The sequence below is a fragment of the Rhinatrema bivittatum genome, chromosome 4 (assembly GCF_901001135.1).
Source record: "Rhinatrema bivittatum chromosome 4, aRhiBiv1.1, whole genome shotgun sequence".
NCBI classification, from domain to species: domain Eukaryota; kingdom Metazoa; phylum Chordata; class Amphibia; order Gymnophiona; family Rhinatrematidae; genus Rhinatrema; species Rhinatrema bivittatum.
The window spans coordinates 1,921,294-1,939,507 of NC_042618.1; the positions used below are offsets into that span (position 1 = coordinate 1,921,294).

General features: G+C 46.0%; 1 protein-coding gene across 3 annotated transcripts in view; it reads left to right on the forward strand.

Annotated features, from left to right (window-relative positions):
* The window catches only part of AHSA1 (activator of HSP90 ATPase activity 1), a 94,913-nt gene that overhangs the window by 38,498 nt on the left and 38,201 nt on the right, over positions 1 to 18,214 (forward strand). For all 3 annotated transcript variants that reach the window (XM_029597665.1, XM_029597664.1, XM_029597663.1), the window contains 3 exons: positions 5,888 to 6,078; positions 6,292 to 6,374; positions 11,115 to 11,232. In XM_029597665.1, the coding sequence (XP_029453525.1) occupies positions 5,916 to 6,078; positions 6,292 to 6,374; positions 11,115 to 11,232 (364 nt within the window). In that variant the 5' untranslated portion in view covers positions 5,888 to 5,915. The remainder of the gene's footprint in view (positions 1 to 5,887; positions 6,079 to 6,291; positions 6,375 to 11,114; positions 11,233 to 18,214) is intronic.

Sequence of the window (18,214 nt, forward strand, 5' to 3'; positions counted from 1 at the left end):
GAAATGGAGAAATTACTTACCTGATAATTTCGTTTTCCTTAGTGTAGACAGATGGACTCGGCATCCCACCCTTGGCTGCCGTTACACATGGCGTTTCGAATGATTCAAGGGTAAACCATGTTTTTCATTCACTTAGGGCACCCACCCTACTAGGTGTTGACGCTTTCCGGTTGAGTATACTGGCGGTCTCCAGCTATAGTCATTTCAACCAGTTCAAGTTAATCAAGTTATAACATTTAACCAAGTTATGAAGTTATTCAAGTTAATCAATCAGTCAGTCACACATATATCCACAATGTTTTTCGAGGAGAATACTGAAGAGCTGCACTTCCTGCAGGGGTATATGTACTAGGGGCTGACGTCAGATTGAAATCTGATCCGTCTCAAACTGCTAGCAGGAGTACACTATACCCATTGGTCCTGAGTCCATCTGTCTACACTAAGGAAAACGAAATTATCAGGTAAGTAATTTCTCCATTGGTTAAATATAAGGGGTAATGTCCTCATAATTCTTTTAGGTTGGGGAAAACCTCCCCCCACCCCCCCCCCCCCCTATTTGAGGACTTTGTTACAGAGATTTTGTAGATTTTTTTTTTCATTTTTTTTTTTTGTATAATTTCCTGGTATTTAGACTGAAAGAAAGTATAAGTATCTCTGTATTTCATTTTCAAGAGGAATTTTTGATATAATTTGTAAAAATGCATAAAGAATAAATAAAAACCAAACAATTCAGATAATCAAGTAACCGTAATTTACAAACAAACGAGGCATAGACTCTGCTAAGAGGAGATAAAGATATGGGCATGCAATCATGCTTTTCTACAAGCAGCCTACCTTCCAGGGAGCACAACACATGAGCAAATTAATTTAGCATAGACCCTTTAACAGCCGACAGACTATTCAGTCATTTCTCAAGCCACCTCTTCACCTCAGAGGAAAATAAAAGTGGATAATTTTTTTTCCTAGCAAACTCTGATCCGCTCAGCTGGAATGCAGATCTCATGTATGCTTTTCCACAGATAGCAAAGATGGTACAAAAAGTGCTCAAAGATGGGCTCTGTCTGTTTCGTATGGCTTGCATACTTGATAGAACTATCCATCACCCTCCAATCCTTCTGGGGGCAGATCCATGCTTGACTTAAGGATGTCCATCATCTGAACCGTCCCTCTCACCTTAATGCTGCTTGTTGAATTTTCCTTACCCAGAGAAGTAGAAGATGGTAATAGTATCCACCAGAAAAATGTAGCTAGGAGAAGCTATGGCTTTAAAAGTCATATTATAAAGCATGTAAGCTAGAGAATGGGGGTGGTAGAAGATGGCTCATGAAATTGGCTTGTTGCCCTAAGCAATACAGGAAGTGGGAGGAAAAATAACTAAATCAGATTTAAAAAAGCAGAAAAGGTGACTAGGAAGTGCAACAAATCAAGGGAGAAAAATTGGAAAGCTGTGCTCACAAATGCTCATAGTTTGAGCAATAAAATCCCAGACCTGCAGGCCCTAATGGTGGAGGCCGACTTGGACATAATTGCTGCTATAGAGGCCTGGTTCATGGATTCTTATGACTGGGATACAGCCATACCAGGCTATATCTTACGGGAGGCCAGACAAGGGAGAGGAGGAGCTCTGTCATAAACAGTATCCAAGCACCTGAAATGCAAAGAAGAATCATTATGGGCTGTCCTTTAAGAAACATTTATTGGTGTGGTCTATAGGCCTCCGACTCAAATGGAATAACTGGACAGAGGTCTGCTTGAAGATATCTGAAAGGTGGGAAAGAATGGATTATAATCTGCCGGATGTAGATTGGCGAATCCCCTCTTTGGAATCTATGAGAAGGAGAGAGATGGAGAGGCCCTTCAAGGGGCTCTGTTCAGAGGTCAAGTGATGCTTGACCTGGTGTTCACTAATGGGGATAATGTCTAATGTCCGGGCAGGAGCCCACCTGAGCACCAGTGATCACTAAACGCTAGGGTTTGATATTGCAAATAGGACACAAGTCGCACAAAGACCTGAGTTTTTTGGTTTTTTTTTAATTTTAAAAACACAGACTGTCAAAATGGGGATGTACCTGAAGGAAGAACTAGAAGACTGGGAAAAAATGGAGGAGGTGGAACAGTGGGCCAGACTGAAGGGAGCCATTACAAAGGCAACAAATTTGTTAGAAAAATAAACAAAAGTAAGAGGAGTAAGAAACTGATCTGGTTCTCAAGAGGTGGAGGAAAAAATAAAGGCAAAAACCAGCATTCAAGATGGCATCGGATAACATCTCTCAACAACTATAATACATACCTTCGTTGGGTATGCAATAGTGAACAGAAAGCTAGGACTATGAATGCATTAAAACCGGCCTGTAGATTACATAATACACATGGAGCGCTACCCAGATTAGAACCCCCCCCCCCCCCCCCCCCCCGTTTACCTGATATGTATAACGGACTTACCGTGGACATTGTGTAATGTTGATTATATATTTCAAGAATAAGAAGGAGTTTTTGGTTAGTTTTTTAATTTTGTTACTCAGACCAGTTACTGTTAGATGTAAGGTTTGTGTTAAATTGTAATAAGGAGTAATCGTGTTGCTCACGTTCTTGGAGTTCACTTACTGTTTTATGTAATGGTGGTTGATGTAAACCGGAGTGAAGGCAGCTAGCTGTACCTCGGTATAAAAAAGCTTTAAATAAATACAAAATAAAGAAGAATAAAGGATCCCAAACGGAGGAACACAGGGAAGACTACCTGGTGAAAGTGAGGGAGACTAAGAGAGAAATCAGGAAAGCAAAGGTCAAGCAGAAGAAAGGATGGCCAAAGAGGTAAAGCGAGGTGACAAAACATTTTTCAGACATATCGGAGAAAGAAGGGAGGTCTGAAGTAGTATAGTGACATTGAAAGATGACAAGGAGCAAAGTGTGGAGAGAGGTAAAATGAAACTAAACGGGGGGGGAGGGGAGTTTAAAGATGGCGGCTGAAGGACGCCGACGGCTCTGCATTTCGTTTTCTAAAATAATCGCCTTTTGCTCGAATACAAGAAAAATGCCACATAAAAAAAAGGGAAAGTCAGAGTCCTTTATTTAGCACTTTTCTATACCGACCTTCATGGTTAAAAGACCATATCAGATCGGTTTACATTGAACTGGGGGACTGAACCAAAGAGAATAGTATAAAACAGGAAAAAACAAAGTTACATTCAACAAGGAAAATAAAACTTGGAGGCATAGACTGCTGGAAGAGAAAAGGCCTAGGAACGCAGAAAACAAGTATAAACGATTGGTGAGTCAGGGGACTCACCAATCGTTTATACTTTATACGTTTATACAATCCTTTGGACTCTCCTAGCCCTGCAGGGCAGAGATTTATCACCGAATATGCGCTTACCGGTTTTGAAGCAAGGGCTAAAAGCGCTGCTGTGGAAACAGAGAAGGGCTGTGTTCTCACCTGGCGAAGTGACCTTAAGCCCTCCGGTTCCACGAGGCCTGCTGTGTAGCTCTTCCCTCCGTGAAATCGGCAGGGCTGTGTTCCAGGACCAAAATGTCTCTGAACAACACAGCAGGGAAGGTCATCTCTGAGTGAATAGAGGGCCATCTCATGGGGGTGATTTTAAATTGATGCTGTATCCTTAGCTGGATAATTATGGTGGGTCTTACCGGTTGTTTGAAAAGATAGTGGCGTATTGGGGCTGCTTAGATTGAGTAATTATGCAATACTGGAGTTCTTATTTGGCTCACAACTGCATTCTTCCTATTCTGGATTTGACTACTTGTGGATAAATCCTTAATTTCACATCTTTTAGTTCAGATTACATGGTCTGACCACCCCTGTGTGAATTACTTTGGGAAGTAGGGGCAATCGGAGTTTTGGCGTTCTTGGAGATTACACTTAATGACAAGTCTACTTAATGACCAGGGTTTTGTGTCTCAGCTTCAGGAGGAAATTGGGGGAAGGTGTCTCGAGCTACCTTATGGGATTGTTTGAAAGTCATAGTTAGGGGAGAAGGAGAAGAAACACTTGTGCCTTTTGAGTCAGATAGCACAGCTAGAAGTGGCAGTGTTTACTAAACTATTTTCTTTAAGATCCACATTGTGTAGTTTGGAACTTGAGGCCATTTCACATCACTTGGACTTGGTAAAAACAAGAGTGCTTTGAATTTGGAAATAAAGCTAGTAGGCTCCTAGCCAGACAGTTGGAAGAGAAGATGACAATCAGCCCAAGGAGTGAGATAATTACTAATCTCATAACCCGTCTTATATTATTATTTATATGTTGCCAATTCCGTTCTACCTTTCTTCCTGGCTCCTTTAGCCCCAAGTTCAATGCCCTTGTTTTATGTAACTTTGCTTGTTTCAGCCTTCTTGTTTGGTTATTCTTGTTAATCCCCTAAGTTCCATGTAAACCGGCCTGATGTGAATTCCATTCGTGAAGTCCGGTATAGAAATATATATTAAATAAATAAATAAATAAATATCCACCGACTGGTTTACAGAAGACTGGGAGAGGCCTGGAATGAGATGGAGAGCGCGCGCGCGTGTGTGTGTGTGTGTGTGTGTGTGTGTGTGAGGAGAGTTTGTGCACAATAACCCCACTCCCTATCCCACCTGCTAATCAGTCACAATCTGAGGGAATCAAAAGTTCCAGGTATGGCGAGCAGGGGAATTTATCCTTATTTTAATAATTAAGTGTTGGTTTTCAAATGTGTTTGGTATTTGGAACTTTTTTTAAATGTGAGTTTTTAATTATTGGATGTTCTATTTCTTAGCTGTTTTGAAAAAAGTTATTCTTACTAGTATGACTTTCATTTCTTGATTTTATTTTATGAGTGCTAGCGTTTGGTTTTTCATTGTTGTACTGCAAACAGAGTCTGGCTTGGTGCAATTTCCAGTTCCATTTTCTCTGCATGTTTCTACTTATGCCTTGTTTGTTTTTTATTCTGTATTTGGCAAAGGTCTCTGTTCTGCATATGTGATTGGGGTGAATCTGCTGGTGTGTAGATTGTATAGGGATGAACAGCAGCCTGGCTCTTCTATTTTCTGAATAGTGGATGTATTGGTGTGTTTAAAAGGGCCTGATATAATTGCAGTGTTGTCTTTCCATAAGTAGGGTTGTAACTGCTAGCGTACTGACAGCGCTGTTTTGATATGGGAGCTTTACTATATTATAATTGTAATTCATTTCACACCCAATATGTTACATTAGACCTAATCAGAAAAAAGGATATTCTCACACGCATAATATATTAATAAAGGGAAGTAGCCAATTGAAAATCAGACAAAAAACAAGACTATCAACCCAGAGTAGTAATAAAATTCATCCAGTGTGAATACACAAAAAAGCATGGAATTGTATTCCCTTGTATGAGGTCTTGACAAAAAAATGTTTTTTGTGTATTCACACTGGATGAATTTTATTATTACTTTGGGTTGATAGTCTTGTTTTGTCTGACATTAGACCTAATACCCTATGGGTTCCGAGTGTCTCTTTTTTTTTTTTTTTCCTCTGTAGCTTTCTGGTTGGCATTCAGCAGTGCCTGTAAAGGTGGTGTAAGTGATAAGTTTTCCCTCAAACTATCCTTTGGCATCCCTTTTTTCATATTATAAATGCAGATTTTTTAATTGGGCAGTGCTTTAATATCCTTGCACCATGGACCCTGCACAGTGGTGCTCCTTGGAAGCCAGTGCAAGTACATCTTGAGTGCAGCCGTGGTGCTGCTGGACTGAACAGCTGGAAGATGTCTTTTTTTTGTCCTGCCTGCCACATTAAATTTAAAATTGGAAAATCTATCTAGTATCTGCTAAAATGCTGCTTGCCCAGAAGGCTTGAAGAGAACAGTAATAAGTATTAGTAGACTCTGACTTTGTTTGCACACTAACCTTACACACCTTCAAACATGTGCAGGACGGAACGAGATGCTTCAAACTGGTCTATGGATAAACTAAAAGAGCTGCTGCTAGCAGTCAGGGTGGAGAATGAAGAAGGAAGCTGCGAGGTGACCGAAGTAAGTAAAGTGGAAGGAGAAGCTTCCATCAACAATCGTAAGGGGAAGCTCATCTTCTTCTACGAGTGGAACATCAAACTGAACTGGATCGGTGAGTAGCTCCTTGACACTGCTTAATATTTTCACAGTGGGAGGAAGTGGCTTACACCACATGTCGCTAAGTCCTAGGCAGTCTTTGCAGGAATTCCCCTCACATCAGCGCTCCACAAGTGGAGAAACGTGGTTCAGTAGCCACCGATGTGATTTTTACCCAATAACATCACGCTGTTGGACGTGTCTGACACACACTTATTGATCCTTCCAGGTACAGCCCCGACTGGTGTGAAGTACAAAGGGCATGTGGAGATTCCCAACCTCTCGGATGAAAACGATCCCTCTGAAGTTGAGGTAGGTGTGAGCAAGTGCCAGTCAGGATTGTGTACATCTAATTTCATATGCACCTATCTTATGCTCTGGATTCATTTACACACCAGTACTTTAGCACGTGTACAAGTAAAGTCCAGTGTGATCTGCTGTTCCAATGGGTTGCTAGGCAATCCGATCTCATGGTTCTTGGGTCTTTTATATAACACAGGCTTTTCCTATAATGTAGCCAGATGGACTCGGGACTAATGGGTTATGCTCCCCTGCCAGCATATGGAGACGGAGTCACGTTTCAAAGCTGACGTCATCCTAGATACACCCCTGCAGTGTCCTCAGCCCTTCAGTATTTCTCCATTTCCAGCAGGTGGACGTACCTCTTCCTATGGGGATTGCTGTACCTTTTGGAAGGAGAAATTCTATATTTAAATTGGAGAAAAAATTGAGCCCCGCTCTCCTGCGGTGATAGCTAAAGGTCCCAACCCTAGTTGAGAATTCCTGAGGTGGGCCTTAGTCCTGTAGCCGGTTCCTGGCCCGAACTTTGCTGCTTAAGCAGCTGAAAGGCAGTGGCTGCAGGAAGCCGAGCACGATGGTGACAGCCAAAGCCCTCTGCCCCTGCAGTCGGAGACCGTCTGTGTACTCAGTTGATAAGTGCTGAGCCCAGGTAAGATAGAATTTTTTTAACTTCCCATTCAGAGACATTTGGAGGAGTTTCAGTAAGATCTCCTCCGGCCTCCTATCTCAGTGTGCCGCACTGATGTCATTCCTGATCCTGTTGGGGTAAGGGGAAATGGGCTTCCGAGCAGGTTGAGCAGCCTCCCGGCGGGCTAGGCCCTGCTTTAGGCTTGGTCGGCACACTGCATGGTAGGCTGCAGCAGTGCCATCTTGTGCACATACTTGTGTGTGCCTTATTACTCTCCATAGAACATCGGTGTGCACGGTGCGTATAACGTCACGTTCATACATGTGCGCACAACCTACTAAGAACAGAATACAGGTAAAGCTGGGCATGTGGGCTGTGAGTGTGCCTCCCCGTGTCCTGCCTAGGTGCCCGAAATATGTGTGCATAAAATTTTAAGCACCAGCAGCCAAGAAACATAAGTGGCCTTCTCTCTGTGCTGCTTGTCTGACCTGGATTCCAACTTATGTCAGCACTGTGAGGAAGTCCAGAGAAATTTAGCCTCCCCAGACTTTGCTAAGCCTGACTCCTCCCATTCAGAGGAGGGTTAGCTACAGCCTCAACTGGTAGTACTCCAGATCTGAGTACCCCTAGGGACTGGGTCATCCACGGGAGAGGGAAATTCAGCGGCACCTACCCCAGTACCTCCTGGGCTAGGCATAGAACTGGTGGCCTTCCCTGGAAAAATTCCACCCAAGAGCCTTCAAGTCTTGGTACAGGCGCAGTCTGCTACCTCACTTGCCCCTATCCAGACGGAACCTCAGCCAGTAAGCCCTCTCCCAGTCCTATTGGCAGACCTCGAGGCATGCCTCTCCTCACCAAGGGTATTCCTGGCAGGGAAAAGGATGGCATAGACAAAGAGGAAGATAGATTCATTGGAAGATAGGGGAAATGTCCCCCGGTTTAGAACCGTATCGGACCATGTTACAGTTTTTCTATAGAGACGAATTGGTTTCCCAGACCCTGAAGATGCTGGGAGTTCCTGGAGTGGACTCTGTGACAGAACCAAATAAGAATCCCATTCTGATTTCCCTATGGAAAGCCTCTTGCTACTTTCCTGTACTGGAAGCAATCCAGGAGTTGATTGACCTGGAATGAAATGCCCCAGAAGCAAATTTTAAAGGGGGATGAGCATTAGAAGCACTTTATCTACTGTATCCGGCAGTAAGAAAGTGTTTGCATTTCCCTAAAGTGGCTACACTAGTCTGTGCCATCTCTAAGCGAACAACTATCCCTTGCTTCAGGAACCTGGACAAAAGCAGTCTCAAGCCCCCCCAGTCCTTGGAATATCTGGGAGTCTGGTTCAATACCAAGCAGAGCAAGGTCTTCATTCCGACCACATGGATAAGGAAGTTGATGTCCCAAGTGCATTAGTTGATGAGCACAATACACCCGACCGGTGCGGAGCTTATCTCCAACTTTTCAGTTTGATGGCAGCAACCCTGGAGGAAGTGCCCTGGGAGAGGGCACACATGCAACCACTTTAATGCTCACTACTGTCATGTTGGAACCTGCAGTCTCAAGACTATTCGATTCGCCTCCACTTACTGATAGAATATGCTCTTGACTCCAGTGGTAGCTACAGGAAGCTCATCTGAGTAGGGGTGTACCCCTGTCCTCTCTGAACTGGCTGGTCCTCATGACAGACGCGAGCCTCTTGGGCTGGGGAGCTCGCTGTCAGGAACTGACGGCCCAGGGACATTGGACCGAGGAAGAGGCCCCATGGAACATCAACCGCGCCTGGAAGCCCGGACAGTCAAATTGGCGTGTCTAAAATTCAGCCACAAACTCCAGGGTCATGTGGTCCATGTAATGTCAGACAACACAATGGTAGCCTACATCAACCGCCAGGGTGGAACCAAGAACCAGCAAGTGTTTACAGGAGATAGAGCTCCTTATGGAATGGGCGGAAATATATCTACAGGTCTCAGCCTCCCACATCGCAGGAAAAGACTGTTGGGGCAGATGTTCTAAGCAGGGAGAGTTCTTGATCCAGGAGAGTGGGCATTGTTGGGCCAAAGCCTTTCAGCTGGTAGTAGATTGCTGGGGTTTCCGTCCATTGACCTGCTCGCTGCATCTCACAATGCAAAGGTTCCCTGATTCTTCAGTTGCAGAAGAGATCAGTTGACCCTGGGGATCAACACTCTCGTTAAGACCTGGCCTTCCTTCCATGGCCCCTGCTGGGCAGGGTCATTCGCAGAATCGAGCATCACAGGGGGTTAGTCCTACTAGTAGCTCCGGATTGGTCCGGGTGTCCATGATATGTGGGCATGTGAAAACTCCTGGTGGACACCCACCTCGTACCTCCCACCGCGCAGGGATCTGCTACAGCAGGGGCCAGTCCTTCATGAGGATCTGACTCTTCCATCTTACGGTCTGGTCCTTGAGGGTTTGCCTTATGAAGTGAGGATATTCTGTGCCACCTTTACTCTGCGCTCAGAAGTTCTCAACATGCCTAGTGTATGTATGGGTCTGGCGAGTATTTGAGGCCTGGTGTGAGGAACAGTGTCATCCCACTAATTCTGGAATTTTTGTAGAATGGCTTGAATAAAGATGTGGCCAGTTTTCTGAAATGGGGTGAAGCACCTCCGGCTACCCCTAAGGTGGCCAGCTCCCTTGTGGAATCTTAATCTAGTATTAGAATTTTTGGCAGGGCCTTCCTTTCAGCTGCTGCATTCCTTGCATTTTATTAACCTTGAAAACTGTGTTCCCGGTGGCTGTATGCTCGGCATGTCGCATCTCTGAACTATGGGCATTGTGTCGGGAACTGTTCCTCCGGATGACTCCAGGAGCGTTACATCTTCATACCGTTCCATCCTTCTTGCCCAAGGTAGTCTCTGAGTTTCATTTGAATCAGTCCATTTTGTTGCCATCCCTAGATAAGCACAAGGATGTGGAAGAAGACCGCCTCCTCTGTCATTTGAATGCGGACTTTTGGTGCAGTATCTGGAAGTTTCAGAACCGGTCCAAAAGATGGTCTGCCTGTTAGTCCTTCATGGTAGAAAGAAGTGGGGCGAACTAGCTTCATGGGCTACCATAGCTCGCTGGATTAAGGAGGTGGTCACGGGAGCTTATGTAGAGGCAGGGAAGCCATTACCCTTTCAAGTTAAAGTCCATTCCACTAGGGCTCAGGGGTCTCATGGGCAGAAGTTAAACTGCTGTCCCCTGTCGAGCAGCAACGTGATCTTCCTTGCACACCACTTGCAGGTTCTTATCGCCTGGACGTACGGACCCGGGAGGATGCAGTCTTTGCAAGGGCGGTGTTAACCGGACTGTGGGCGGCCTCCCACCCCACGGGAGTAGCTTTTAAATATCCCATTGGTCCTGAGTCCGTCTGGCTACACGCTCGGAAAAGGAGCCATTACTTACCTGAAAATTTTGTTTTCCTTAGTGAAGACAGATGGACTCCGCATCCCGACCACGGCTGGCCAAGAATGGTACAAAGGATTTGCCCGTGGAGTGGATATCTATTCCAAGAGATTTCGGGTAAGCAGTCATCCAATCCCTAGATCAAGGCATCTATAATCTTACTGAGGTACAGTTACCTGTGTTTTAATCAAGTTTTTTCAATAGTATGTCAACAGTGGCCTTTGAAGAGAACACTGGAGGGCTGAGGTCCCTGCATGGGGTGTATCTAAGGTGACGTTAGCTTTGAAACCTGACTCCGTCGCCATCTGCTGGCAGGGGAGCACATAACCCATTGGTCCTGAGTCCATCTGTGTATACTAAAGAAAACAAAATTCAGATAAATTCTCCATTACTTAGAAAGGGAAAAGCGGTTCTTATAGCTGTGTTGTCTCTGGAAATTGAGTCTCTTTATGTTAGGTTCTGTAGTGTATAAAGCAAAGCTACCTAGCTTTCATAGGCTACTTGGAGCAGGCTTGTGTTAAACGTGTACTGTAAAGCAGTTTCATAAGGTTTTGCTAGGTTATTAATTCTGGGGTAGAAATAGGCCCTCCTGTGTAATAGAGCAGCCCAGGGCTAAACTGTAGCACACATTTTGTATAATTCCAGTTTTTTACAAACTTTCTTGGCTGTCTGAATTTCCATTTCATTTCTCTCCTTTGTTCTGCTTTGTTTTAAAATAGATCTGTGTAAGCCTTGCTAAAGATGAACCAAGCACGCAATTACTGGCCTTCATGAAAAAAGAGGGGGCGAAGAAAATTAGAGCTGCAGTGGCCAATTACATTGCTACACTGAAAACAGGTACATCTCATGCATGACTTGTTTACCCGGATCAGTCCAGACTCCTGGGTTATTCATTCCTGCCAGCAGATGGAGACAAAGTTTTACTGACACTGCCTCATAAACCCCAGTTCCTCAGTATTTCTCTGTCTCCAGCAGATGGCAGAGGTTGGGCAACGTGCAGTTCTAAATTTATTTTTTTTCTAGGGTTGTATTTCTTTTGACCCTTCCTCCCGGGGGTTTTCTTTTTGGTTTGGCTTAGGATTCTTTAAGGGTCCTACCCTGTCCGGTAGAGGCGGATGGGCCGGGGGTTGTCACCCTTTTGTGTGTCTGTGTGCCCAGGGGTGTAAATCTGGTTGTCCAGATCCCTCCCCTCACTAGAGAGCTGCAGGCTCCAGGGGGTTGTTTTGGTTTGAGTTCCCCCTGTTTCTGAGACTGCCTGCTTTCAGTGTCTCTTACCAACAAAGTTTAAAAACAAACAAAAAAAAATAGAACTTTAATTCAAAGGGCTGAACAGGCAGCACAGCAGTGTGGGCGACCTCCTCCTCCTCCTCCATTTGCTGGTAAGATCAGCTCGGTTCCGGGGGGAACTGTTTCCCGGGGTTTTCTGTGTATTTCTTGGTGTTTCCCACTCAGGTCCCCCTTCCCCAACATGGCTCATGGTGCCACGTGCAGGGCAAGTGGCTCGGTGCGCTCGTGGCTGAATTGGGCAGGTCTCTGCGCTGCTTGTTTGGAGGGCTCCTCTGCCCGCAAAGCGGCATCAGGACTCTGGCGAGTGCGCTGCTATTTTCGGCCAGAGCTCGGTCCTTGGTGCTTCTTCCTCAGATGGCGCTGGAACGGTGGCCATCTTGGATTTTTTGGCAGCCATTCCCGCACTGTGAGGGAGTGTGTGGGAGAGTCCTTCATGTTTGTGCCCAGCCTGGTCTGACTTGGCTGTCACATTGGGGGGGGGGGGGGGGGGGCGGGAAGAGGAGGAGGCCATGGTTTTCTGTCTCTACTGCTTCTACTGTTGGCTTGAGGGGGCTGGGGCAGTGAGGATGTTTTCCCCTGAATTTGTGCTATTAATGCATGATGCCATTTTGGCCAGCCAGCAGCCCACTCGTGTGTACTGCCTTTGGCCAGGTCTGTTCAGACACAGCCCGAGGGTGCAGCGGGGGCTGCTTCTATGCAGGCTCAGTCGGGTAGATCCTCGGGGGCTGGTTCTGGTCCAGTCTAGAGGAGCAGGCCCGCAATGCCCCTGGCTTACAGACTGCTTGATCCACTGGGACATGGCTCTCAGGGATCTGCACAGGCTCCCAGAGACATGGGGGAGGAGTCTGACCAGGGGATACCGGTGGGTCCGGTTGATCCGGCGACTGAGGGTACCTCTCTGGGGGACGACCTGGGGATTTCTTCTCCAGGGTCCGAGGACCTGAAGGAGGTCCGCTTGTTTAAAAGGGAGGAAATGGAAGTGTTGCTACTGTTATTCTTTCAAGTGTTGGGAGTTAAATTACCTCAGAGTGATGTGGATTCAGAAGGAGCTGACCTGGTCCTTGATGGGGGTGAGGGGGTCCCCCAGCGTCCTTCCCATTCCATAAGTCTGTTTGGAAGTTGGGGGATGCCCAATGCTGGTCTGAAAGTTGCTAGGACCATGGGGAAGCTTTATGCTCTTCCTGAGGAGGACTTGGAATGTTTTGCTTTCCCGAAGGTAGATGTGGCGGTGTCCACAGTGACTAAGAGAGAGATCCAAAAGTCCTTAAACACCTTTATTGAAATGTCGATAAATTGCAGTGACTAAGAGAACCACTATTCCCGTGATTGGTTCCGCGGCGTTAAAGGATATGCAAGATCATAAGTTAGAGGTTCACCTCAAGCGGATTTTTGAGGTCTCCGCTTTGGGGTTTCGGGCTGCGATTTGCTCAAGCTTCATGCAGTGTGCGTGCCTCCGCTGGGTGCAGCGATGCAGGAGCACCTTCCGGCAGCAGGGGAATAAGCAGACACAGCCTAACAGGTCGGGGCGGATGTTCTTTATGATTTGCTGAAGCTTCATGTAGTGTGCGTGCCTCCGCTGGGTGCAGCGATGCAGGAGCACCTTCCGGCAGCAGGGGAATAAGCAGACACAGCCGAACAGGTCGAGGCGGATGTTCTTTATGATTTGCCTCAAGCTTCATGCAGTGTGCGTGCCTCCGCTGGGTGCAGCGATGCAGGAGCACCTTCCGGCAGCAGGGGAATAAGCAGACACAGCCGAACAGGTCGGGGCGGATGTTCTTAATGATTTGCTCAAGCTTCATGCAGTGTGCGTGCCTCCGCTGGGTGCAGCAGATGCAGGAGCTCCTTCCGGCAGCAGGGGAATAAGCAGACACAGCCGAACAGGTCGGGGCGGCTGTTCTTAATGATTTGCTCAAGCTTCATGCAGTGTGCGTGCCTCCGCTGTGTGCAGCAGATGCAGGAGCACCTTCCGGCAGCAGGGGAATAAGCAGACACAGCCGAACAGGTCGAGGCGGATGTTCTTTATGATTTGCTCAAGCTTCATGCAGTGTGCGTGCCTCCGCTGGGTGCAGCAGATGCAGGAGCACCTTCCGGCAGCAGGGGAATAAGCAGACACAGCCGAACAGGTCGGGGCGGATGTTCTTTATGATTTGCTCAAGCTTCATGCAGTGTGCGTGCCTCCGCTGGGTGCAGCAGATGCAGGAGCACCTTCCGGCAGCAGGGGAATAAGCAGACACAGCCGAACAGGTCGAGGCGGATGTTCTTTATGATTTGCCTCAAGCTTCATGCAGTGTGCGTGCCTCCGCTGGGTGCAGCAGATGCAGGAGCACCTTCCGGCAGCAGGGGAATAAGCAGACACAGCCGAACAGGTCGGGGCGGATGTTCTTTATGATTTGCTCAAGCTTCATGCAGTGTGCGTGCCTCCGCTGGGTGCAGCAGATGCAGGAGCACCTTCCGGCAGCAGGGGAATAAGCAGACACAGCCGAACAGGTCGGGGCGGATGTTCTTTATGATTTGCTCAAGCTTCATGCAGTGTGCGTGCCTCTGCTGGGTGCAGCAGATGCAGGAGCACCTTCCGGCATCAGGGGAATAAGCAGACACAGCCGAACAGGTCGGGGCGGCTGTTCTTTATGATTTGGTTCATACTTTAGAGCTATGGCTTTGGCAGTGGTGGCCAGGAGATTACTATGGCTGAGTAATTGGTCGGCGGATGTTTCCTCAAAGATGCAGTTGGGCTCCTTACCTTTCAAAGGTTGCCTTTTGTTTGAGGAAGACCTTGAGCAGCTGATTCAATCTCTGGGTGATAATAAGCCACTCAGTTTGCCAGAAGATAAGCCTAAAGCTAAGAGATTCTTTCAGGTTCGGTCTCTGTTTCGCTCTGATAGATCTAGGCCAGCAAGGGCTCCATTTGCCTCTGAGACCATTCTCTTCTTGAGGACAGTCTTGGGGGGCAGTCCTTTCATGGGGATCGAAGGCCATTCCGAGGATCAGTGACTGGTGGCGAGGCTGGTCCACGCTGTTATTACTATTATAGGAGGTCGCTTGACTCAATTTTATGATGAGTGGGCCAAGATTAGCAGGACCAGTGGGTTCTCAGTGTAGTAAAAGACTGTGTTTTAGAATTTGCTCGACCCATTCAAAAACTGTTTCTAATTCCCCCCTGCAGTCCAGTGAGCAAACAGTTGGCAGTGCGGGAGACACTAGCGCATCTCAGAACTCGGGAGCTGTAATACCGGTCCCCTCCCCAGAAGTTCACACGGGGCATTACTCCATCTATTTTCTGGTTCCAAAGAAAGAGGGTATGTATCCTCAATTTAAAGAAAGTGAATGCCGCCCTCAAAGTTCCCTGCTTCCGGATGGAGACCTTGCATTCTGTGATCTCAGCTGTTCGCAAGGGGTAGTTTTTGGCTTCCTTGGATCTCACGGAGGCCTATCTGCATATTCCGATCCATCCAGACTCCCAACCTTTCTCTGCTTCATGGTGCTAGGCTACCATTTTCAGTTTCAGGCCCTTCCCTTTGGTTTAGCCACAGCACCACGCACCTTCTCCAAGGTGATGGTGGGGGTGGCGGCAGTGCTCCGGAAGGAGGGAATCCTGGTGCACCCATATCTGGACGATAGGCTTATCAGGGCAAAATCGGAAGCTCTGTCTTCAGTCGGTCAACAGAGTTCTCGAGGTTCTTCAGCCTCTCGGCTGGGTGATAAACCTGACAGTCATTTGACCCCAACTCAGTCCTTGGAGTACTTGGGTGGTCACTTCGACACTCGGATCGGCAGGGTGTTGAAGTTGCAAGTTCCCAAAGCATGGGATTACTTACAGGTTCTGAGATCCAGGACTTTGACCTTGGAATTGGTTCCATGGGCGTTTTTTCCATATGAGGCTGTTACAAAGGGCACTTCTGGCGCGTTGGAAGTCCATCTCAGAGGAATTTCTCTTGCCGTAAACTCTCGAGGGCATGGCCAGAGACGGTATCTTGGTGGTTTCAGACTCCCCATCTGGTTCGCGGGATGGACCTCGAAGTTCCGGACTAGGTAATAGTTACTACCGATGCCAGTCTCTCTGGTTTGTCAGCATCATTCAGTCCAGGATATCTGGTCTGCGAGAGAATCTACATTGTCTATCAACTGTTTGGAGACCAGGGCAGTCCATCTAGCCTTGAGGGAGTTCTTACATAAGAACATAAGAACATGCCATACTGGGTCAGACCAAGGGTCCATCAAGCCCAGCATCCTGTTTCCAACAGTGGCCAATCCAGGCCATAAGAACCTGGCAAGTACCCAAAAACTAAGTCTATTCCATGTAACCATTGCTAATGGCAGTGGCTATTCTCTAAGTGAACTTAATAGCAGGTAATGGACTTCTCCTCCAAGAACTTATCCAATCCTTTTTTAAACACCGCTATACTAACTGCACTAACCACATCCTCTGGCAACAAATTCCAGAGTTTAATTGTGCGTTGAGTAAAAAAGAACTTTCTCCGATTAGTTTTAAATGTGCCCCATGCTAACTTCATGGAGTGTCCCCCTAGTCTTTCTACTATCTGAAAAAGCAAATAACCGATTCACATCTACCCGTTCTAGACCTCTCATGATTTTAAACATCTCTATCATATCCCCCCTCAGCCGTCTCTTCTCCAAGCTGAAAAGTCCTAACCTCTTTAGTCTTTCCTCATAGGGGAGCTGTTCCATTCCCCTTATCATTTTGGTAGCCCTTCTCTGTACTTTCTCCATCACAATTATATCTTTTTTGAGATGCGGTGACCAGAATTGTACACAGTATTCAAGGTGCGGTCTCACCATGGAGCAATACAGAGGCATTATGCCATTTTCCATTTTATTCACCATTCCCTTTCTAATAATTCCCAACATTCTGTTTGCTTTTTTGACTGCCGCAGCACACTGAACGGACTATTTCAATGTGTTATCCACTATGACACCTAGATCTTTTTCCTGGGTGGTAGCACCTAATATGGAACCTAACATTGTGTAACTATAGCATGGGTTATTTTTCCCTATATGCATCACCTTACACTTATCCACATTAAATTTCATCTGCCATTTGGATGCCCAATTTTCCAGTCTCACAAGGTCTTCCTGCAATTTATCACAATCTGCTTGTGATTTAACTACTCTGAACAATTTTGTTTCATCTGCAAATTTGATTATCTCACTCGTATTTCTTTCCAGATCATTTATAAATATATTGAAAAGTAAGGGTCCCAATACAGATCCCTGAGGCACTCCACTGTCCACTCTCTTCCACTGAGAAAATTGTCCATTTAATCCTACTCTGTTTCCTGTCTTTTAGCTAGTTTGCAATCCACGAAAGGACATCGCCACTTATCCCATGACTTTTTACTTTTCCTAGAAGCCTCTCATGAGGAACTTTGTCAAACGCCTTCTGAAAATCCAAGTATACTACATCTACCGGTTCACCTTTATCCACGTGTTTATTAACGCCTCCAAAAAAGTAAAGCAGATTTGTGAGGCAAGGCTTGCCCTGGGTAAAGCCATGCTGACTTTGTTCCATTAAACCATGTCTTTCTATATGTTCTGTGATTTTGATGTTTAGAACATTTTCCACTATTTTTCCTGGCACTGAAGTCAGGCTAACTGGTCTGTAGTTTCCAGGATCACCCCTGGAGCCCTTTTTAAATATTGGGGTTACATTTGCTATCCTCCAGTCTTCAGGTACAATGGATGATTTTAATGATAGGTTACAAATTTTTACTAATAGGTCTGAAATTTCATTTTTTAGTTCCTTCAGAACTCTGGGGTGTATACCATCCGGTCCAGTTGATTTACTACTCTTCAGTTTGTCAATCACGCCTACCACATCTTCTAGGTTCACCGTGATTTGATTCAGTCCATCTGAATCATTACCCATGAAATCCTTCTCCATTACGGGTACCTCCCCAACATCCTCTTCAGTAAACACCGAAGCAAAGAAATCATTTAATCTTTCCGCGATGGCCTTATCTTCTCTAAGTGCCCCTTTATCCCCTCGATCATCTAACGGTCCAACTGACTCCCTCACAGGCTTTCTGCTTCGGATATATTTAAAAAAGTTTTTACTGTGAGGTTTTGCCTCTACGGCCAACTTCTTTTCAAATTCTCTCTTAGCCTGTCTTATCAATGTCTTACATTTAACTTGCCAACGCTTAAGCAATATCCTATTTTCTTCTGTTGGATCCTTCTTCCAGTTTTTGAATGAAGATCTTTTGGCTAAAATAGCTTCTTTCACCTCCCCTTTTAACCATGCCGGTAATCGTTTTGCCGCCTTTCCACCTTTTCTTAATGTGTGGAATATATCTAGACTGTGTTTCTAGAATGTTATTTTTTAACAATGACCACGCCTCTTGGACATTTTTCACTTTTGTAGCTGCTCCTTTCAGTTTTTTTCTGACAATTTTTATCAAAGTTTCCCTTTTGAAAATTTAGCACGAGAGCCTTGGATTTGCACACTGTTCCTTTTCCAGTCATCAAATCAAATTTGATCATATTATGATCACTATTGCCAAGCGGCCCCACCACC